The following is a 24,494-nucleotide window of genomic DNA, read 5'->3' as shown; positions in this document are numbered from 1 at the left end:
TTTCTGCTTGACCATCCTGTTAGGTTTTTGTGGAGTTACATAAATCTATCTACTAACTTAAATTTTTTTTTGTTTATTTATTGTGGTCTGTTATATTTAACCCTTGCTATTTGGAGAATAAGTTTGCCCAAAAGAATTGTTTTCATTTATTTCCCTGTCATCAAGATACATAGAGCTTTACATAGATTTTTCTCTTTATACAAAGTGTAAAATATACTGCAATGAAAAGTACCAAGGGACCCTTCTTTCTCTCTTTTTCTCTAGTTCTTTTTCTCTTTTGTGTGTTTGCAACCAATTCATTTCCCTCCATAATGGGAACCTTTCATATACCACAGGGTTTTTGTAATGCCATATTCATGCACTCAGTTTAATTCTTGAATATATAATTTCCAGACACTTCAAATTTTTTATTTTTATTGTAAAAATGCTTCCTGTAAAGAAGAATGAATACTTCCTAAATAAAAAATCCTAGGAAATGAGTGGGCCATAGAACAAAGAGCATAAAATAGATAGATGTAGTTGCTGATAGGCAGTAAAAATCAGTGCAGCCAAAAAGTAATTTTAAAAAATCATTGCAGTCCTGTAGTTGAAGGAATTGCAAATCACCCACAGCAGATTTAGAATGCATAATATCCTGCTCTTTTTGGTGAGGCAAGTTAAGGACACATCAACCTGTCCACACCTTTTTTTCAATGTTCCAACATCAACTTAAGTAAGATAGTCATTTTGCTCTTGAATTTTTTCACCTTATAATTTGAAGAACAGCTTTTGGCTGGCTATACATCCAGTCCCACATTATTTTTGTTAGTATTGTCGGAAACTCGGCTCCACCCGACAAGTTATGGAAGGCATTTTCTACCAATTGAACCACAGTTCCAAACTTTGGATTTGAGTAACTATAGTCCCATATGTCCCCTCTTTTATAGTTAAAAATCTTTGGATAAAAACTCTAAAGGAATAATTCCTTGCTATTATTACTATTATTACTATTATTATTATTATTATTATTATTATTATTATTATTATTATTGGAAGTAAGAATATTTCAGAGGATTGATTTGAAAATATCAAAATATTAATTCACCAAACATATTTTCCTCCCCATCTCCCTGCAGGACTTGTTGTCACTTACCTCCCTGTCAGAATGGAAGACATAGTTGGTATATGTTTTCTCTTTCTTCCTAAAATCGTGTGAACTGTTTATTTACAGGGTGACTTTGGAACTCACATTTGATTTGATTTAACCTGATGATGTCCTAAATTTTAGATATTCTGTATGTTCTAATTTTGAATCATAATAAATATGTGATATTTATTATGCTGCAAAAAGCATGTTACTCATGGGCCTACAATCTCATGTTTAGTCTCAGCAGGCAATACTTCCAATTGGGACATTGTATTAAGTATTAGGTTTAGTGCAAATTTTCCCAAATTTACAACTCATATTAACCCAACTCAGATTGAGATTATCACTCAAGGTTCAGGTAGTGTCATTCTAATTTCTACAATAATATTCTTTAGTAACATTTTTAAATCTTAACTTCCTTCAGGTGGCTTTGTCAAATGCAGGGGGCGGGTTTATAATTTTCAAGTGCCTTTAAAATTTCAGTATACATTTTTCTCTTTGAGATGAATCTGCGGATCCTGAGAGGCTACTACCATGCCCCTATGATAAAGGCCACAAGGTGATGGCCCGCCGGTTCCCCTACCATCTGGTGAAATGCAGAAAGGTAATATTTAGCATTAAATTCTGTGCCTGTCAAAATTCTTCAGTCCTTGGTTGAATGAATTTTGTGAACAGAATATGTACAATTGTAGGAAATATTTGTGACTTAACTGTGGAGAAGTTACTACATGGGAAGAAAGAGGAGGGTTGATTTTTGGTTCTGTATTCTCAGTTATGGGGAAATGGACGCACCTAGAATGGTGGTCCATCTTTTTTATTTGTAGAACTCTATGATACGTTGTTTGGTTGTTCACAAATGCATTGAAACTATGTGTCCTATAGTTGAAAATGATCGGACAAGGTTTTCCACTGTGACTACTGACAAGTTGCAAAATCCAAAAGTAATAATAATTTTAAATATCTGGTTGAAACTGTACAGAACTGTAAGGCATTATCTTATTACAGTTTATTCAACATGATTTTTTGCTATTTCAGTTAGTGATCAAAATTAATAAAAATGGAGATATTTACTGTATATCCACCCCCCATATGTGAGGTGGTAATTTCTATGTTGCTGTTGTTCATTGCTTCAATTTTGACCCAGTTTTGGGTGATAGATTGCCTTCTCTCAAAATTTTTGTTGCTCCTCTCAGAGCTAGAATTCTGGGCCAGAAAATATACTTCCTGCTTTTACCTGATCTTACGAGATCACACATCACACTGGGAACATTTTCAAATATTCCTTTCATCATAGTCTCCTACGTATTTACGTGCCATATCAGTCTTCTAATTTGAATATAACATGGATATATTCTTGCATGTAAGTAGATTGCCGAATTTGTCATTTAAACCATTCAAACCATTTATTGTATTTGTGTATTTTCTGTGCAGAATCATCCTGACATTGCAGCCAAATTGGCCACATGCCCCTTCAATGCTCGCCACTTAGTTCCTCGTGATGAGTTCCGTAAACACATAGCAAACTGTGTTGACAAAACTTGCATTGAGGATTTTGCAGGTAAGACCGACATCTAAGACATCTCCGTCTCACTAAAAAAAGAGGGGGCACTAAATTCACCCACAAGGTTGTTTTTTCAAATAGCTGTCATGTGTCAGCCTCGGTGCTTTCACTTCAGCAGAGCAAGCTTCCTTTTCCTTTTAGGAATAACCACACGTGTTGTATACAACTTTTGTCCCACAGTTCTCTTTCTTATCTCCACAATAAGTATTTTGTTAGCATAAAAGCTGAGTCTCCATAATTAACTTATTTATATTTATTTTATTTTTTTGTTTTTGTTTTGCTGGACATGGGACCTGAACTCAGAGCCTGGCCCTGGCCCTCAGCTCTTCAGTTCAAGGATAACACTACCACTTGAGCCACGGTGACAATTCCTGTTTTCTGTTAGTTTATTGGAGATAAGAGTGTCATAGATTTTCCTGCCCAGGCTGGCTTTGAACCACGATGGTCAGATCTCAGCCTCCTGAGTAACTAGGATTAGAGGCGTGAGCCACCGGTGCACGACCTCCTTGATTATATTTATGCCCCTTAATTATTTGGAAGTGAAGACAGCAGAGTTTGACAACATTCAGTCAAATAATCAGTAGACACACATAAATAAAATGTTAGTGATACAGAATATCTTGTCACATACCTGTTGTCTTGTAGTCAACTTCGCTTCAGACCGTGCACAAGCAAGGAGGTCTGAAAATACATGGCAATGCCCTCCCTGTGAGGAAGACTGGGATAAAGGTAAAGAACTCCTGAATTTTTAGGTTTCTACCATGGCTAAATTGCAATTTACTTAGTTATTGCTTATAATATATTTTCTTTAAAATTGACACGAGAAGTTTCCCCAAATATTCAAAAAATTCTACTCATCCTCATACAGGAAGGTAGGCATTCCTCACTGTGGTGTACAAAACCATGTAAAAACCAGCATGATTTAATTGTCTCCTTTATGTATTAAATTACTTTTATATATATTATGTAATTAAATATTTTTCTATGTCAGTCATTAAAGGTGCTTGACACTACCCGTATCTTTTTTTAACCTATAATATCACCAATTATATATTTCTTCCTGTGGCAGAATCATTGGATCACCCTAGTCCACCTTTTGTGTGGGGCAAAATCAAATCCTGTGGCCACAACAGGTAAGGGAAATGCTTTTTTCATCTGATATACTTTTCTCAGACAGAAATGAAAGTAAACTAATATGGTATGGTTGAACAAACATTTTGTTCTCCATACTCCTAAAGATTCCTATCAACAAGGAAAGTTACTGAGTACAGACACTGTGACCCTAGGGCCCAATATTTTTCTCATATTTTTTGACCCATTTCAATCTTGGAAATAACTGGATAATCCTCTTTGTATGAACTAAATTATTATTTTGTAGTTTCTTTCTACTTTCTCAGATCCCACTTGACATATAAATATTTAAACTGAGAACAGAGATTGAAAATAATTATAAGAAAAGAAAATTGTTCTGTGGCCATATGTGCTCATTACCCGAGTATTAAAATAACTGAGAAAGTACTCCCAATATAAATTTGTGAAGAGAAGTAATATGACCTTCCATCATCTAATTTGTTGGGAGTTCTATCTAAATGACAAGTTTTTTTAGAAGAATTAAATAATCACATTTGATGATGAATATGAAAAGAAATTATGATTTCAGGGTAATTAGTGACTAAATGTGTTCTAGAGCTGATTTTCACTAGCAGCACATATTAATGTTCCGGAAGTAAGACTTCCAAGTGTAGTAATTAAGACAGAGATAGAACATTCAACTTTATCTTTAATCATTCAACATTCTTTTACCAGTAACTTATCAGATCAGATCTTGAATATCTTTATAGAAAATCTTAATGGTAGAATGAACTTGTCCTTGTATTGTTTGAAAGTATCATTTGTGGTGTGAACAGTTTTATAGAGTGTGAAAACAACATATAGTTGTTAACCACCACAACGTTAGAAATACTGCAAATGAATAGCATCATGTACTGAGCTTGCAAAGAATATTTCATTCACTTTAGATTCATGAAGTTGTGTAGACTGCCCAAATTAGCCCACCTCTTCTTAGAAGACTGACAATGCATTCTAGACATCTAACATTTGAACATGCATTTTTCTATCTTCAGCCCTGGAAGCAAAAAGATCCTGGAACTTAAAAGTAAATTGGTCTCAAGTCAAAATCTCACCAAGAGCCCAACACATGTTCTACCCTGGAAAAAACAGTAAGTAAAATTGGGTGCAATGATTCTTGTTTTCTCATCAGAGTCAAAAATACCACAATATTCACTGTGAATTAAGTTGTGAGCACTAGTGTTTTTGGATGATGTTGAGAATACAATGTGAGAAAGACTAGTGTGGATTTAAACTTTCTCCCTGATACACCTTAAATACTTTCCTATTCATGAAAGTAATATAGTAACAGAGAGACAAGAGGAACATGGATACAAATACCAATTTCAAAGACATCAAGAAGATGTCTGTAAAATAGGATGTGTCTAGGCTTTAGAGTAGGTGGTTTTTATATCTACCTACTAACAACTAATACCAGTAGGATACTTTGAAGTAATTTTATTGTGGTACAAACTACTCTCACCCTGGCCCCAGTAGATCACGCTTGTAATTGGAGCTATGCTAGAGGTTGGGATCTGAGGAACATGGTTCAAGGCCATCCCTGGCAAGTAAATTTCTCAGGCCTATATCTGAAATGAAGCACCAAAATCCAAAAACTATAGCCAGAGTTTGAGTGGCTTAGCATTTTTCTTGATGAGAAACTAGACTTTGAGTTCATGTTAAAGTCCAGCACACATAAACAACTTCCCGTATACTCATAAAAAAGAATACTAATTTTAAAACAATCACATATGTCTTCAAGTCATTCGTATTTCCAAATCAAGTCATTTAGTTTCAAACACCACACTATTGTCATGTAGAAATAAATCACTGGCTCTCAGAACACATTAGAAGACTGCAAATTAATTCAGAAATAGCTTTCAAAATATAATTGCATTTCTGGGAAAGTAGTGAAACTACTCTGTCATTTAATAACATCTGCATTATTTTGCAGCACAGGAGGAAACAATGAGTAGCAGAAACTCTTAAGCATGTAAGTACACAGAGATAGTTCACTTTCAGATAAGATATTACTGAGAGAAATCTAAATGTAATGTGAAAATTAACTTTACTCACATATGCTACCATGAGGGACATGCATAATGGTACATCTGGCCAAACAATACTGTCACTTCTTTGGTGGACTTAGTTTTACCAGTTAGCTGTGTTTTCAGCTAAACATAAATTTGCTCATGAAATTTTTCCAACCTTCCAACAACCAAATAATTTTTTGTAGGATTCATTCTCAGATTATGTAATATTGTACATTTTCACCTTTAAAATTGACATAGAGAAAACCCCAGTGTGGTGCATTAGTGGTATTTCCCAAATTTAAATGTTTGTCGGAGCAGCGAACCTGAACCCATGTTAATTCAAATGGGATACCCTTGTGTAGTTAGTGCCTCATTTAGACACTCATAATTACTATGGAGTGGAGGAAGAATAATACATTAGAGATTTACGATTAAAAAAAAAAAACCTGTGAAAATTGAGGAGGCAAAGGTAGTGTTTTCTGTTTTGTCCCTGAATATTGGCTAAATCTTCATACTGCTTCATTGATTTGAGTGATCAGATGTGTTTAAGTGTGTATGCTTAAGTCCTCCACATATTTGTCCAATTCCACGTGTAATCCTCTGTGCTGTATGTTTATGGGATATTTGGTTCGACCATACAGGAATGGCCTTATAAATAACTTTGATTCTACTCCAAGAAAATGTCTTTACAGCATGAATGCTGTAAATTATTTGAACTGTGAGAAACAGAATATGGGTAACAACATGGCACCTTGCTATGATTAGTTCATGAGATGGTTTATCTGGTTAGTATCTGAGTTAAAGTCTTCCTGTTATCAAATTAGCATAAAGTGTAGGTTTTCTAGCATATCAGTATTGACATATTTTTTTGCTTAGAGTTCTCAAAGTGATCAACCTTTGAGAAAAAGGTTGTACCGTCATTAGTTACTGCTAATCTTTTACCTAGAGCCTTTCAGTGTTCACAATAAAAGATGGGATTGTTATATTTTTTAAAAATATACCATTTGTCAGATATGTTCTATGCAATTCACTACCGCCACTAGAAATTATGTTTGTTTTTTCCCTGAAATGTGGGTTTTTTGTACTTCTGGATGGGAAACCTGCAGATATGCTTGAGCATACAGCCATGGTATTGTAGGACCCTAATTCTTTTGTGGGGGGAACCTAATTCTTATAATTTTCCCTGGTGATTGTTCTCTTACATCCCTTCATGTTTTATATTTCACTTGTAATTTAACTTACTCATTATTTTATGACTATGTGTTACTTTTGGATTATTCTCATATAAAAATTCATATTGCTGTGTAATTTATCTCTTTCTAATTACTGAAAAGAGAGTACAATTAGTCAGCAAATGGATTTAAAATCGTCAAGACAAAATATCCAAGCTGGGTATTGGGTTGTATTTTTTTATTATTGTGAAAACACCATACAGAGGGGTTACAATTACATGAACAAAGTAATGAGTACATTTTTTATCAAGCATTGTTGCCTCCTCCTTGGTTTCCCTTTCTCTTTCCTCTCCCCCCCTCCATTGAGTTGTATTTTGTATAGTCAACACGAAATTTTTCCTGATTCTGTGTGTGATTCATGGTAACTCTCCAGTGGTTATTTAAGACATAATTCAGCAAGACTTCCAATACAATTTTGAGATAGACGAGGTGACCTTAATAATTAAGCTTTAAGCAAGTGTACCTAAATGATGGATGTGGTGGATAATCAAGAATAAGGTTTCACATGTTCAACTCAATTTGCATCTGTTGAGATAGATGATGTCAAAAGATAAGTCTTCATAGAGTATCCACACAAATGTCACTTTTCCATAGATATGCAAGTTGCAGGGAACATTTATTTGTGGATACTTGGCAATGTGTTATAATTGAAAACTTGGGTGTAATAAGCAGTAGCACAGAAAAATACTTATTTTTTTATTTGTTTATATCTTTTTTGTAAAAATGTTGTACAGAGGGGTTACAGTTACATGAGTAGAGTAATGAGTATATTTCATAGCGAGCATTGTTACCTCCTCCTTTGTTTTCCCTCTGCCATCACTTCCCTCCCCACCTCCCGAACTACTGCCCCAACCCCCAGCCCTGACATTGTGAAGTTCATTTTCAACATAGTGTCCTGTACATCTGTCATCACAATGAGTCAGCCTGCATCCTCATTTAAGCATTCCCCAATATCCCTTCCCCTCCCCAAATTACAAAAATGTATATAAAAGATGCAGGATACTGGCATCAAATCTAACAGAGGTCATACCATGGGGGAAGAACATACAAAAAAAAAATAAAATAAAAGAAGCACACAGGGCATTATAAGTACATTAAAATACTAGTAAAAAAGTAAAAACCACTTGTATCCCTGTCTTGGGGTATATTTTGCTTAACATTATCTCATGTAGTCATATGTACATAGCTTTTTGACCTTCTCAGCTTGTCCTAGACATACACTAGTTATTGCTAACAGGGAAACTATGGGACCTATGTTTCTTTTGGCCTGGCTTACTTCACTTAATATAATTTTTCCAAGTCTTTCCATTTCCTTACAAATGAGGCAATACCATTCTTGCTGATGGAAACTTAGAATTCCATTATATATATACATATTTATATGTGTGTGTGTGTGTGTGTGTGTGTGTGTGTGTGTGTATGTGTGTGTGTGTGTGTGTGTGTGTGTGTGTGTATATATATATATATATATATATATATATATATATATATATATATATATATATATATATCACATTTTCTTGACCTATTCATCTACTGAGGGACATAGGGGTTGGTTCCATATCTTAGCTATGGTAAATATTGCTGTGATAAACATAGTTGTGCTGGTAGCTTTAGTGTGGTCTTCTTTGTTACCATTTGGTTAAATGCCCAAAAGTGGGATTGCTGGGTCATAAGGGAGCTCTATGTGGAGTCTTTTGAGGAACTTGCATACTGCTTTCCAAAGTGGTTAAACAAGTTTACACTCCCACCAACAATGCGTAGAGTTCCCTTTTGGCCACATCCCCTCCAGCATCTGTTGTTGCTAGATTTCTTGATTATAGCCATTCTAACTGGGGTGAGGAGGAATCTCAACATTGTATTTTATTTGCATTTCTTTTATGGCTAGAGAAGTTGAGCATTTCTTCATGTATCTATTGGCCATTTTTATTTCCCCTTCAGAGAAGTTTTTTTTTTTTTAAAGTCTTTAGCCCACTTATTTATCGTGGTTGTTTCTTTGAGGATTTGTTCTTGGGTGATTTAATTTTTTGAGTTTCAAGTATATTTTAGATATGAGACCCTTGTCTGTTGCATGGTTAGTGATGATCTTCTCCCACTCTGTGGGCTTTCTATGGATCTTGCTAGCTATGTCCTTTGCCTTGTAGAAGCTTTCCAGTTTCATGCAATCACATTTGTCCAACCTTTCTTTGATTTGTTGTGGTTCTGTGTCTCTATTAAGAAAATTTCAGCCTGTGCCAAGGAGCCCTATTGTTTCTTCTATTCCTTCCTGTAATGTTTTCGTGGAATCTACTTTTATTTCAAGATCTTTGATTCATTTGGAGTTGATTCTAGTTCAGGGTGATATATTAGGATCTAACTTTGGTTTTGTAAAAGTGTTTAACCAATTTTGCCAGCACCATTTACTGAAAAGTCTGTCTTTCTTCCATTCTAATTCTTTAGTTCCCTTGTCAAAGATTATGTAGGTATAGATCTGTGAGTTCATTTCTATGTCTTCAGTCCTTTCCCATTGGTCCTCATGTCTAACCTTGTGTCAGTACCAAGCTGTTTTGATTACCATGGCTTTGTAGCAGAGTTTGAAATTTGGAATTGATACTTCTCCAGCCTTGTTCTTTCTATTAAGGATTTTTTTTTTTTTGCTTTTCGTGGTCTTTTATTCCATATGAATTTTTGGATTGCTTCTTCTATTTCATTGAAGAATGAGATTGGGATATTGATAGATATCATATTGAATTTGTAGATAGCCTTTGGCAGTATTGCCATTTTCACGATGTTAATCCTTACAATTCAGATGCATGGGAGGTTTTCCCACTTGCTTAGTTCTGCGTTAATTTTCTTTTTCAGGTTTTTAAAGTTTTTATCATAGAGGCTGATCACTACTTTGGTTAATTTAATTCCTAATTATTTTATTTTTTGTGGGGCTATTACATAAGGGGTTGCTTTCCTAATTGCAGCCACACTCTTCTCATTGTTGTCATACAGGAAAGCTATTGATTTCTGAGGGTTAATTTTATACCCTGCTACTTTGCCAAAGTTTCTGATGAACTCAAGTAACTTGGGAGTGGAGTCCATGGGGTTCTTTTTTTGGTCAGTTGAGGGCTTGAACTCTGGGCTTGGGCTCTGGCCCTGTGATCTTCAGCTCAAGGTGAGGGCTTCACTGCTTGAACCACAGCACCATTTCTCACAGACTTTTCTTCCTGAGCTCGCTTTGAATCCCCATCCTCAGATTTCAGCCTTCTGAATAGCTAGGATTACAGGCATAAGCTACCGACACCCGGCTTCCATGGGGTTCTTTAAAAACAAGATCATGTCATCTGCAAAGAGAGTCAGTTTTACTTCATCTTTCCCTATTTGGATCCACTTTATGTCTGCATCTTGTCTTATTTCTGTAGCTATGCATTCCAATACTAGGTTGAAGAGGAGTGGAGAGAGTGGACATCCTTGTCTCATTCCTGAATTTAGAGGAAATGGCTTTAACTTTCTGCCATTAAGTATAATGCTGGCTGTAGGTTAGTAATATATAAAGTTTTTTGTATTGAGGATTTTTAATGGATTCTTAGTTTTTCCAGAGCCTTCATCATAAAGGGGTGTTGGATATTGTCAAATGTTTTTTCTGCATCTGTTGAGATAACCATGTGTTTCTTATCCTTGGTCTTGTTGATGTGATGAATTATATTAATTGATTTGCCTATATTGAACCAGCTTTGCATCCCTGAAATAAATCCTGTTTGATTGTGGCGTATGATTTTTTTTTGATGTGTTGTTGAAGTAGATTGGCCAAGATTTTGTTGAGAAGTTTTGCATCAATGTTCATCAAAGACATGGGTCTATAGTTTTCTTTCTTTGATGAGTCCCTGCCTGGTTTGGGGATGAGAATTATGCTTGCTTCATAAAAAGAGTGTGGTAGTGAGTTTTTGCTTTCAATATCATTAAAGAGATGGAGGATTATTGGTGTGAGTTCTGTTTTGAGGCGTTGTAGAATTCTGCTGTAAACCCAACCGGTCCTGGGCTTTCCTTGGGTGGAAGGTTTTATTGCTGTTTTTATTTTGATGCTTGATATAGGTCTAAGTTGGTTTAGTTTCGACATGTAGATATTTGCTAGAAATTTCTTCATATCCTTCAGATTCTCAAACTTGTTAGCATAAAGGTTTGCGAACTATCCCCTTATTATATTCTGAATCTTGGCTGTTTCTGTAATGATTTTCCATTCTCATCTCTGAGTTTATTTATTTTGGTGTGTTCCCAATTTTTTCCTCATAAGATTTGCTAAAAGTCTGTCAATTTTGTTTATTTTTTTCGATGAACCAACTCTTCATTTTGTTAATTCTTGCTATAGTTTTTTTTTTTTTTTTGGATTCTAATTCATTTAATTCTGATTTGATTTTAATTGTTTCCCTCTACTGGATTGGGGTTTAGCTTGTTCTTTTTCAAGGAGCTTTAGATGCCTCATTAAATTGTTAGTTTCAGATCAATTTGTTGATGTAGAAACTTAGAGCTATAAACTTGCCTCTGAGTACTACCTTTGCTGTGACCCAGAGGAGCTGATAGTTTGTATGTTCATTTTTCTTTCTTTTTTTTTTCTTTTTTTCTTTTTTTTTTTTTTTTTGGCCTGTCGGGAACCTGAACTCTGGGCCTGGGCGCTGTCCCTCAGCTCTTCAGCTCAAGGCAGTGCTCGACCACTTGAGCCCACAGCGCCACTTCCGGCTTTTTCTGTTTATGTGGTGCTGAGGAATTGAACCCAGTGCCTCATGCATTTAAGGCAAGCACTATACCACTGAGCCACCTTCCCAGCCCTTCATTTTTCTTAAATAGCATGAATATTTGAATTTCCTTTGTAATCTCTTCCATGACCCACTGATGGTTCAACAGTGTGTTGTTCAGCCTCCATGTGTTACAGTATTTCCTTGGTGGCTTTTGGTGTTGATTTCTTATTTTATTCCCTTGTGGTCTGAGAGAAAGCAGGGCATAATTTCAATGTTTCTGAATTTGGACAGATTCGATTTGTGGGCTGAAAGCTGGTCTAGTTTGGAGAATGTTCCATGTGCTGTTGAGAAGAAGGTGTAGTCTGATGCTGCTGGGTAAAATATTCGGTAGATGTTTATTAAGTCTAGTTGATCTATACGGATTTTAAGATCTTAGTTTTCTCTGTTGAGTTTTTACCAAGTTGATCTATCTAGTGGGAACAGTGGTGTGCTAAAGTCCCTAACAATGTCTTTGGATCTATGTGAGATTTGAGGGAAAGTAGTGTTTCTTGGATAAATTGGGTCCTCCATTATTTGGTGAGTAGATATTTAGAATCATAATATACTCCTCAAGGTGAGATCCATAATTAGTATGTAGTGACCTTCTTTATCAGTTCTCATTGACTTTAATTTGAAGTCTATTTTATCTGATATTAGCATTGCAACTGCCACCTGTTTATGGGGGCCATTTGGTTGATAGATTTTATTCCAGCCTTTATATGTTTATTTTTGTGGGCAAGGTGTGTCTCTTGCAGAAAGCAGATAGACGGATTTTGCTTTTTGATCCAACTGGACAATATATGTCGCTTAATTGGAGAGTTAATTCCATTAATATTGACGGTTTGCAAGGAGAGGTGTTTGTCCTGACCTTTTTATCCATTTTGGGGGGGAGGGGTAACTGTGCCTTGGCTGTTCTTGTGATTATGTATTTCTCTGTTTTGTTGTCTATATTCTGTTCTTGTAAATTTTCTATATGTAGAACGTCTTTGAGGATTTTTTGAAGAGCAGATTTAGTAGTGAATATTGCTTCAGATTTACCTTCTGTGGAAGGTTTTATTTTTCCTTCTTCTATTAATGAGAATTTAGCTGGGTAGATTATTCTTGGTAGTTATTTGACTTTAGGGCATGGCATACCTCTTTCCAGGGCACCATTGCTTTATGGTGTCTACTGAGAAGTCTGAGGTGATTCTGATTGGGTTACCTTTATATGTGATTGTTCCCTTGTCTCTGGCAGCTTTAAGAATTCTTTCATTAGTGGCCATTGATCTGGTGTGGACTAGAATGTGGTGGTGGGATGACTTGTTCTGCTCTGGTCTATTTGGGGCTCTAGCTTCTTGTATCTGGATGGGCCTGTCCTTTTGTATATTTTGGAAGTTCTCTGCTAAGATTCTGCTGAATATATTTCCTAATCCATTGGCTTCCCTCTCCAGGCCCTCTTGTATACCTATTATTCTCAAATTAGGCTTTCTCAAAGCATTTTGTATTTCTTGCAGTGATTTGTCATGCTTCTTAGTTTTGTTATGGCTATTTCTGTGCCTTTTCTCTATGGAGTCTAAACTGTCTTCAGCCTCCAGTATTCTTTTTTTTGGCCTCCTCCAGTCTACTTTAAAGGCTTTTTACCTTGGTGTTTATCACCTTTCCTTTATGCTAGTCTTTTTTTTTCTTTTTGGTCGGTTGTGGGGCTTGAACTCTGGGCTTGGGTGCTGTCCCTGTGCTCTTCAGCTCAAGGTGAGCACTCTGCTGCTTGAGCCACAGCACCACTTCTGGTTTTCTAGTGGTTTATTGGAAGTAAGAGTCTCATGGACTTTGCTGCCCAGGCTGGCTTTGTACCGTGATCCTCAGATCTCAGCCTCCTGAATAGCTAGGATTACAGACGTGAGCCAGTGGCATCCAGCTCTATGCTTGTCTTTCTTAATGGTAGCCAGCTCTGTATTAAGGTTCTTTTTAAAGTCTTGAATAGATTGCCTTACCTCCTGGAGTTAGTTATCAGAATCCGCTTTCCACTCCTTATTCTGAGTTCCTATCTTTTATTAGATTCTTTCTCCATCTGCTGGAGTTCCTTTATATTTTTATTTGTGGAGGCCATGAAGTCATCTTCCGGTTGGTCTCATCGTGTTCTCTGATATGTCTCCCTATGAAAGGTTTCCAATTTTTCATTCAGCTGGTTTGCCAGCCATGCTTTTAATCTATCTTGAGCATTATCATCTAGGTCATTCTGGGACTACTCTGTAGCTTGTTTATGTGGAGATGGTGTTGGAGTTTGTTGATTGGCCATGTTTCTTGTCTTTCTGTGGTTAGTTCTACCCATTTGAAGACAAGAACCACACTGGTATGAGAGTATGACAGTCTTTTAGGACTGGAGCCAACCCGGTATAGATGTATAGATCTTAGGATTTCATAGTTATGGGTAGGTGTTTTCCAATTTAGCTCTCTTTTTCTTTGCTTGGGGAGGATATAGTGGCTTCAGGGACCAGATTATGTATAGCTGTAATTTTTGAGATAATCTGGGTTTGGCTGATAAGTATTCTGCTCCTTAGAGTTAATAATATGGGCCCCTTGTACTCAAAATAGTCAAATGGAACCAATTTTGTAGTCAAATATAGAGCCAAATGAAAGTGGGGTCAGATAGAAACTGATCAATGGGCTGGAGGAGATGGAGAAATGAAGGATTAGGATTGGAGAGATGTAAATTTAAGTTCAGAAGAAAACTTGGGGATAATGATAGTAGAGGTGTAAGCACAGCTTAGGGGAGGGGGTAAATGTAGTAGTAGTAGAATAAAGACCTTGTTACCAACTGTAAGAAGTGGAAAAGAATTTGAAGAAAGGTTATGTAGGGAGTAGCTTAGTGATCTACGTGAAGATAAGGAAAATAAGTTGCATATGTGTATTTGGGAGACTTGCTGATATTAGAAAATGATTATTCAGCTATTATTGGAAAGTCACTTAATCTAACTCCTGTAATTATTGTTTACACAAATAGAAGGAGGTGTTACTTTGTGTATAGAACTGGACAGGTTAGCTCTGATGGAGTAGTAGTATAATGTGCAGAGAGGGGAAAGTGAGAAAGGAAAAAACTTGCAAATTAGGAAGAAAAAAAATAATAATGAAAAATAGAAGAAAAATAGTGGAATAGCAAATTCTAAATCACAGTACACATAAATAACAGAAATAAAAACAAACAAGAAATGATCAGACATTAAAAAAACAAAAAAATTAAAAAACTAAAGAGTCAGTTTTTCGGGTTCTTTGGGAGAGCTTTAGTCTCCCCGTAGTTCTCAGAGACGATTTCTGATACAACCTTGTATGCCTTGCTATAGTCCACTTTCCTTGTGGCTTGGTTGGGAGCAGATGGCCTTTTGATGGGGAAGGGTGCCTGCTATCTATAGTCCCACTATCAGGCCGGGTGGCAGGGAGTGTTTTTGGTTTTAGGTTTGTAGACTACTATCATAGGCCTAGAGTGGGGTTCCCAGGCTTTCCCAGGTAGCCACAGGAGCCTTAGAAACAGAACTAATGTCTGTGTTCTGTTCTAGTGTGATCCCTCCCTATTTGCAGGGGGCTTGGGTCAGAGGGTTGTGGGATCCTGTAGAGAATTGCTACCTCCAGGGGATGGACCTAGTTGGATTACTTAAAAGGGCTATAGCTAGTGGTGCACTGGAACACAGATCCTGTGCTACGGCGGAAAGTTGGAGTTGGCAGGTTCTCAGTCAGAGAGTCTGGGTATTGGCAAGCCCAATGGGGGGGGTGGCTCTGCTGATGATGAAAGGTCTCCTCTGTGGTAGCCAGGGGAATCCTGGCACTTGGATGACCGAGTGAAGGTTGGTATAGCAGGCTGGTGTGGACTGTGGAGGGTCGTGATGGTCTGTAGCAGAGGCTGTGGGAGGTGGCAGGTGGCAGTGGGCAGTCTTGTGAGTAGCAGACTGCAGCTACTAGCTGTGCCAGCAGCAAAGCCTGCAGCAACTTGGTGGTGCAGTGGCTGCGAGAGCCTGGGGTGACAGCAGGGAGGGAGCAGGTTCAAGGACAGTGCCCAGTTGGCAGGGAAGATGCCCCATAGCATAGTGGTGGATTGGCTGTGCTATGGTTTCCTGGGGGCCTTGTGCGGGTAGGCAGGGGCCCATAGGGATCCCTCCAGTGCTTCAGTAACGGGCTGACTTTGGGGGCTTACCTGGTAGTGCCAATTTCTGGTGATTGTAATAGCTGTGTTGCTGAGTTTGCTCCTTCCCCATAGCCACCCTGGGGGGGGATCGGATTGGGGTGGGGGGCCTTTCACCAGCTGGGAGGTCTTTACCAGATTCCCTCCTAACTTTCTGCAGGTATAATGTTGACCTCTTTCTTTAGTTTTGGGGTGCGTCTCTGCTTAAAATCTGCAGAAAATCCTGGCATGGCACAGTGTGGAGCCGCTTGGTGCAGCTGCTCCACAGGGGTCCCATTCACTGTTTCTCTTTTCCCTATCCTTATTTAATTGCTAAGATAGTCCTCTTGTAGTAGAAAAAGTCTTTAGGTCTTTAGAGTTTGATTGGAATGCATCTTCTTTTGGTGAGAGACACATAGAGGGCTACCTGTGAGAGAGCTGCCATCTTCCATGAATCTGAACTCACTTTGTTCTCTGACACAAATATGTTTGATTCTTTTATTAACAATGGGATATAAATAATGTATTTTTCCTATTCCTTTGCAGCGGCCACTCCTTGGGAAATCCACAGGATTCAATCGTATTTCATATTTCCTTAAGACTAATTAAATTTACTAAAAACGTGGTGACACGTGAGCAGATAAATGATTTCTGGTATCCAGCGCCCAAGTCATCCTTACCCATTTTACTAGAGTGTATATAACTTATTTTACAAATTTGAGGACATGGATTATTGTCCCTCATTTGTAGTTGAATCTACAAATAAACCCAGATGTATTTGTCGTTATTGCAATTTACTTAGTGTTTGTGTGGTAGGAGTCAAGAAACTCCGATAATGTATCTGAAATACATATTTATTTTGTATGGTTGAAGTGAATTGACTCTTTCATCTTCAGTTCCTTTTGCCCATGAATAGGATATTTCCTTTTATGCAGTATGGCTATAGTAATTAGTAGACATACAGTGGTATTTGATGTATTATAGAATTTACCCATGCACTTAAATATTCTGAAAGCAATTTGCAGAGCAAAAGTTCTACAAGAGAGTAAGTAACCAATACTGTGGAGACAAATATTCTATTATACAAAATGGTGGCCCCAAAAAGGTTTCAATTTGCTCAAAGACATTACAAATTATTCCATAACATCTTGCATGTTAAATTCAGATTATTACTATACACAAAATAGAGTCCCAAATGTGTCACCAGTGTATGGCACTGGATAGAAAGTTGACACCATATTATGGGATTAAGGTTAGGGTTAGATTACCTCAGATTTTATGGTCCAAGAACCATGGTCTCTGATCTCAGCCTCCCCAGTAGCTAAGACCAAATGCATGATCCACAAGAATATATAATTCTATTTTTCTCCTAAACCCCTACTTCCAACTTCTGTAAGAAATTGTACTTTACCCAAAGCAGTATGGGGAAATTATTGTCACTGCACAACATAGTAGGTACTGACACCAACAAATAAGTTAAAATGACAAGGATTGCTTAACCTACAAACAGACAAATATTCAAGCATATCGCTATGGACAGGATATATCATCCAGGCAAACTGCCAGCAGAGAAACCTCAAACCTACATAATGGCATTGACCAAGACTTAACAGACATTTATAGAGTATTTCACCAAGCAGCATCCGGGTGCACATTGTTCTTAGCACCTCATGGGACAGTCTCCAAAATAGGTAACAATTTAGGTCACAAAGGAAATCTGTGTGAATTTAAATGAGATTGACATTAGGCCTTGTATCCTGTGGGACCACAGGAAATAAAATTAGAGTGCAACACAAAATTTCTCTTACTAACTGGAGACCCAGTGGGTCCTTTAAGAACTTAGAATAGAAATTCAAATGGAATTTAACAAGATTGAACACACAAAGTAACAACTCATCTGGGAGTTAGAAATGGCAGTATTCAGAAGAATATTCATAGTTCTGAGTGCCTACAAAAGAACCTTGAAACTCAGGTACATGCCAAACCTGAAGCAAATAATGAAAATTCAACCAGTGATATGAGACTGAGATCAACAGAACCAACAAAACAAAGGTTTGGCTATTTGTAAAAAAAATAACCAAGTTGACAGATTTCTTAGACCTGACCAAATGAGAGAGAGAGAGAGAGAGAGAGAGAGAGAGAGAGAGAGAGAGAGAGAGAGAACTCCTCCAAGTAAGTAAATTTAGAGATGCAAATGGGAACATCATCTCAGAAACAAACAAGATTCAGAACATTTTAAGAGAATACTTTCCAAATCCCTTATACTAACAAATTGGAGAATATGGAGGAAATGCAAGAATTTCTAGAGAATTCTGATATACAGAAAACAAAACCAAAAAGATTTAAGCAACTAAAGTGTCTATAGCAAATATTAAACTACAAATGGCAACAAAAGGCATCTGAATCAAGAAAAGCCCAGGACCCTATGGATTCTCAGCGAAAAACTCACTGCAATACTTCTCAAATAAAACAGAAAGGGAAGATCACAACCAAACTCTATGAGGAGAGCACAACTCTCATCCCCAAACAGATAGGTATTCATCAAGAAGAACTGTGGGGCTATTTATCTGATGAACATTGATGGCAAACTTCTCCATACAATTATGGCCCACACAATTCAACAACTAACCCCCCAAAAATATACTGTGTCCAACCAAGATTCATTCCAGGGATGCAAACTTTGTGAGTCTGCTAATGGAATTCAGAATATCAATCTGAACAAGGACAAGAACCACATGATCATCTCAGTAGGTGCAGGGATGGCATTTGACAAGATTCAGGCTATTGAGATGATGAGGTTCTTGTCTTTGTTCAGATTGATGTTCTAAATTACATTAGTTGACTTATTTTCAAAATCACCTGTAATGCTGGCTCTCAAAAAGTTACACAACCACAAAACACTCCAGAATATCATGAAGACTGTATATGACAAACCTGCAGTCAACATTATAGGTGCTTTTGAAATATTAAAATCAAACTGGGCATCAATGGCTCAATGCCTATCATCCTAGTTACTCAGGAGGCTGAGATCTGAGGATTGTGGTTCAAAGCAAGCCAAGGTAGAAAAGTCTATAAGACATCTCCGTTTAATCACTAGAAAACCAGAAATGTTGCTGTGGCTCAAGTGGTAGAGTGCTAGCCTTGATCTGAAGAGCTGAGGGATAAAGCCCAGGCCCACAGTTCAAGCCCCAAAATCGACGGGAAAAAAACAAAACACGTCAATCAAAGAAAGGCTGAAGAAATAGAGTTGCAGCAAACTGAAGCATTTCTGCCTGGTAAACGACAGAGCTAGCAAGATCTGTAGAAAGTCCACAACGTGTGAAGGTGTTTACTAGCTATGAGTGAGGCGATACCTAAAATACCTTTAGAACTCTATTCAAAATGGTAACATCAGGAATGGGACAAGGATACCCTCTCTCTCTTCTCTTCAACAATATAGTAATAGTGCCCCTAGCAAGAGCAGTATGGCAGGAAGAAAAACATAACGGGGATCTAAGTAGGGAAAGAAGAGGTAAAACTATAAAGAACCAAATGGATTCCTTCCCCAAGTTATTGAGCTGATTTGAAAATCTGGCAAAAGAGATGAGTTTAAAATTGTCCTACAAAAGTCAATCATTTTCTCTTTGCCAAGATCTATTTGAGAAGATCAAGACTGAAACAGGACTTTATTTTGTTAAGTAACTTAATTCACTAATTAGCTCCATTTGTTATAGGAATTAAACAGTGATGTGAAGGACTTCTATCATGAAAAGGTCAAATTTCTGAAAAAGAAAACATAAAGGAAGAAAATCAAATCAGATTTGAGGAAATGGAAAAAAAATCCCGAGTTCCCAGATTGGAAGGATTAATATTGTGAAAATTTCGATATTGCTCAAAGTTAGCTACAAATTCAATGCAATACTCATCATAATTACAACATTCTTCATTGATACAGAACATTTGTCCATTGATTCATATCACCATTTTAATGAATTCAAGACTAAAATTACTACTAATGTGAAGTAGGACCTTGTTTTCCAGTTTACAGGTGGAAGGTAATATTTTAGTTTCCTTAAGCAGAAGCATGGCAGAGTGCTCTAAGTCCATGAATTGCAACTGAGCTTCACTTTGTCCATCAATTGTCCATCACAGAAACTGAGCCCAAAATCAATAATAAAAAAAAAAAAAAAGTAGAGAAAAGCAGCCATTGGTGTGGCCATGACTTACTGATGGTAGCATTTCTCCCAGCCAGAGTCAATAGTCCTAGTCTTCTTAGCTTAGACCAGAGGATGAGTAGATATAACCAGTCACATTCTAAGTTTACCCTTTCAATACTTGTTTATAAACTTTATTAGGTTTTGTTCTTACACATTTTAAGAAAACCTTCTAAAGAAAAGTACTTGTTTTCTAAACATTATTTCTGGAAGGGGATATTTGTCCAACGGGCAAATAACCAAATTGATTTATTTTTCTAACATAATAGTATAGAAATTTTGAGATTTTATGGTTTTAAAAATTCCCCAAGACTTAGGCTGTCATAATGAAGGACAAGACTGTCGTATTTAGATTGTGTAGGCCTAGTTATTTCCAAGATTCATTTCAATTAAGAAGTTTTCACCCAGTAAAATACAGTTCCAATGTCTACATTTGAATTTCAATACATCCTAACAACCCTCTGCTTTTTATTTGAAAATTCTGTGTAAATATATTATAATTATATTTACTTGTAATTCCTCACAGAACCAAGGAAATAAATAAAGATTTTGCTCTTAAGTGTCATTAAAACTGGCAACTTCTCCTATGTATGAGTACAGAGTTGCAGAAAAAATTCAAATTTTAGTCGGTAATTTTGAATTTCATAACAATCGTTTTTACACTTAAGGAAGGAATAGAAGGTCTTGTCAAAAGATTTTGTGCCTGACATTGTTGAATTGGTTATATAAGTTCAGAGAATTATGCCAAGAACTGTGTATATTTTTAATCTAAATAATTGTGTAAAATTGAGTTCATATTTGTTTTACATTTCAATATGATTTCTGAATAAAATCTCAGACAATACTCTTCTCCTTTAACAACTCTCAAGAGGTTTATATCATTTCACATGAGATGAAATACAATTCAGTACAGCAAAATATTATTACATTTTCCAGGATATAATTCCAAGACGTGAATTAAGACCCATAAAAAGATAAATAGATAATTAGAGCCAGATTGTGTGAACATGTTTTTGCACAAAGTGACTATATTCTACTTTACTTCTTCAGCTCTATTAGATTTATTAATGGTAAAAGAATGAGATGCCTGCCATTTGAAATATCTAGTGTTCTAGGTTTGATAATGTTTTACCAAGCTAGTGACAGTCTAAAATGTGACAATTGTTAGATAAAAACTAAATGTGAAGATTTTTTTTCTTCCTTCTTATGGAAAGGATCCTTATCTTTAGTTAATCCAATTTACTTTAGGAGATACCAAGTAGGTCATACCCCTTTTTCCAACTTCCAAACATTCATTTATGTAGGTTATTTACTTGGCTTTTTGCTGTTTCTAGATTATCCAATAAAGAATGTATGTTAGCTACCTTAGTTATCTATTTCTTAAATCCATTTTGATAGTATTGTCTCAAATAAGAGCTACTGTCGGGGCTGGAAAGGTGGCTCAGTGGTAGAGTGCTTGCCTTGCATGCCTGAGGCCCTAGGTTCGATTCCTCAGCACCACATAAGCAAAAAGAAAAAAACAGGAAGTGGCACTGTGGCTCAAGTGGTAGAGCTCTAGCCTTGAGCTGAAGAGCTGAGGGATAGCACCCAGGCCCAGAGTTCAGGCTCCACGACTGGACCAAAAATAAATAAATAAGAGCTCTTGTTATATGTGAAGAAACATCAGAAATCTTGTTTCTCACAGTTTAGAAAATTACATTATAAAAATTGTCTGTTATGCATGTTGCCATTTTGAGGGAAAAAAACATATTATTTTCCTTGAGTGGCTCATTTAGAGTGCATGAGTATATGAGGAAATTTGCTACAGAGTTCAACCAAAACGCTAAATAAACCTTTGAGTGTCAATAACCCCAAAGTTTCCTTTTCCTACATTTAAAATACTTCAGCAGAGATTGGGAGGAAGTTGGTGGAGGAGCATCTGGGGGATGAGTTCTCAAAAAGAAACCAGTTTCAGTGTTCTAAAAAAAATCCAAGGCAAGAGGGTCACACCAAATGTCATCATACTACAGAGATTTCGGCCAGAGAGGAAAAATTCAGGCAGCTTCTTGAAGGAAATAGATTCATGCTTTTACTGGTGACAGCAGTGGTGGCAGAGGTGGCGGCTGTGCTTGCCACCATAGTAGCAAACAGAGCCTGTGACCAAGTCCACTGTGAGTGAGCAGCTTCTATTCACCACCATTGTGAACTGAGTAGGAGAGAAAATCTTCATACTGCTGATCACAGATAGATGCAGATTGAGGACAGCCCAAAAAACAAGGGAAAGGTGTATCTCACAAGACATCTTCCCTCCTTCTCACAGAACATTGTTTGGAAGGGAGCTCCTCTTCCACCACCGGAGAATAATGCCAAATTTGATACTGGCAAAGACCGGGCCAGAACAGCTAACAGATGACATGTGCCAGAGAAGCAGACACTGCAGAGCCATTTTTTCAAGAGGGCAAAGGAATCTGAAAAGTGGGACAAAACTCAACCCAGAGGAAAGTTGCTCTTCCCAGGTGAGACACGCCCCACCCAGGGTAGAGGAATTTTCTTTACAAGGTAAACACAGCCAGAAAAGGCCCTGCCTCTCTGCACCACCACAGCTTTTCCAGCTTCAGTAGGTAAAAACAAATTCAAAACTAGTCAGATGTCAGTGGCTCACACCTGTAATCCTAGCTATTAAAGAGGCTGAGATCTGAGGATCACTGTTCAAAGCCAGCTCAGGCAGGAAAGTCTGTGAAACTCCAATGATCTGCCAGAGGTGTTGTTGCTCAAGTGTTAGATCACTAGCCTTGAGCTGAAGAGCTGAGGGACAGTGCCCAGGCCCAGAGTTCAAGACCTATGTCTGGCCAAAAAGAATTCAAAACTACATACAACATAAAACCTGAGAGTGGCTCCAGGGTGGGTTGTGTGAATATCTCAGGAGCTAGCCAGTTAGTGAAAAAGCTACTGATTGCTCACAGGCCTCAACCCTACCCACACTTAAGTTCCCTCCCTCACAGTGACTCCAAGCTAGAAGAAATAGCCACCACTCTCTTGTGTGACACACATAGCAGATCACCCTCCCACTGAACTAGTCTGGAAGAGCGTCACAAAATACTCATGCAAGTAAGGCAGAACTTCTTTCTGCCTGCTCAAACTGAATTGATAAACCAACTAAGTTTCAGGAAAACTGAGCACCAGGAAACCAGAGGCTCCATCAAGAGAATGGATATGAACAGATGGAAGACACAGATCCCGCAAATAAATCAAAAAATTCTTTTTTCTAATTCAATTTTTAAAATATTTTTCTATTTTTTCATTATTTTTCTCTCTACTTAATTGATACTCTGGTCATCCCCAGATACATAGCCAACAGTGATTATTAGGCTCCTCCTCCACTGTATGTATGCATAATAATTCAGATACCAATTACTAAATTTGCAATTTCCAAAACTTAGTACCTTTAACTGTGGTTTTTAAATGCTTATATATCTTTTAAAGTTTTTCCTCTTTTCATTTTTTTCTCTTTTCAGGTTTTTCTCTTTTTGCTCTCTCTGAATTTAGGTCTTAGTCATCTTTCTTTTCTTGCTTTTCCTCCATAAATCCCTCTAATCTTATTTTCTTATAATTTTCCTTGTATGTCTTAATTTCCAGTCCTCTGCCCCTTTTTTGATTTTCATAGTCCATTGATTCCATAGTTGTTTGTTGATGAGCTAGACTATAACTGTACTCATTTTGAATGTGTCAAAGTGGCTCCTCGTGTTATCCTTTTGGTCCAGATTGATTCAAACATCATGACAAATGGTTCACTGGTTACAACTCACATAATTACCATTCCTATATCAATTCCTATACCAATACCCTCCCCCCATCAAAGAAAATCAGAGATAGAGGAATACTTGTATATAATTTTCAATCTCTAAAATCGGTGTAAATATATGGCCCAGGGTTGGATTTTGTCTTAAAACTGTGTTCTGAGGTAGTATTGGTCCTAATTACATATGCAAAAAAGGAGAGATAGAGTAAAAAATAACTATCATTGATTGTGAGCTTCCAAAATCTGTGTAACTACAGGGCTTTGGGCTGTTTCTTGTTTTGAAATTGTTTTCCGGTGTAGAATTGGAGGTATTTTAATTTCCAAAGAGGAGAGAGAGACAGAGACAGAGACACACAGAGAGAGAGAGAGACAGAGAGAGAGTAAACATACCTATCTTTGATGGGAAGCCAATAAAGTCTGTGCAACTACAGGGATCTGGGTTGGTACTGGCCTTAAAATTGTGCTCCTGTGTGGAATTGCATATACTGTCATTCCCCATGGGATAAAAGGAAAGATAGATTGGAAAATACCCATTGTTTATTGTAATCCTACAAATTGTGTGCAACTGCAGGGCTCTGGGATGGTGCTTGGCTTAA

At 37.1% G+C, this 24,494-nt stretch overlaps 1 protein-coding gene across 1 annotated transcript in view; it reads left to right on the top strand.

Moving 5' to 3' along the window:
• LOC138830011 (gametocyte-specific factor 1-like) overlaps positions 1–18,508 on the top strand; it is a 19,180-nt gene extending 672 nt beyond the window's left edge. The window contains exons 2-9 of the mRNA XM_070026484.1: positions 1,116–1,160; positions 1,630–1,730; positions 2,558–2,684; positions 3,333–3,416; positions 3,757–3,820; positions 4,811–4,906; positions 16,474–16,507; positions 18,401–18,508. Coding sequence (XP_069882585.1) covers positions 1,145–1,160; positions 1,630–1,730; positions 2,558–2,684; positions 3,333–3,416; positions 3,757–3,820; positions 4,811–4,906; positions 16,474–16,507; positions 18,401–18,508 — 630 coding nt within the window. The 5' untranslated portion in view covers positions 1,116–1,144. The remainder of the gene's footprint in view (positions 1–1,115; positions 1,161–1,629; positions 1,731–2,557; positions 2,685–3,332; positions 3,417–3,756; positions 3,821–4,810; positions 4,907–16,473; positions 16,508–18,400) is intronic.
• The last annotated feature ends 5,986 nt before the right edge of the window (positions 18,509–24,494 follow it).

This window comes from Dipodomys merriami, unplaced genomic scaffold (genome assembly GCF_024711535.1).
Source record: "Dipodomys merriami isolate MVZ:Mamm:240054 unplaced genomic scaffold, mDipMer1.0.p SCAF_18, whole genome shotgun sequence".
NCBI classification, from domain to species: Eukaryota; Metazoa; Chordata; class Mammalia; order Rodentia; family Heteromyidae; genus Dipodomys; species Dipodomys merriami.
Note: the sequence above shows the minus strand (reverse complement) of the source record. Positions and strands in the feature narration are given on the sequence as shown.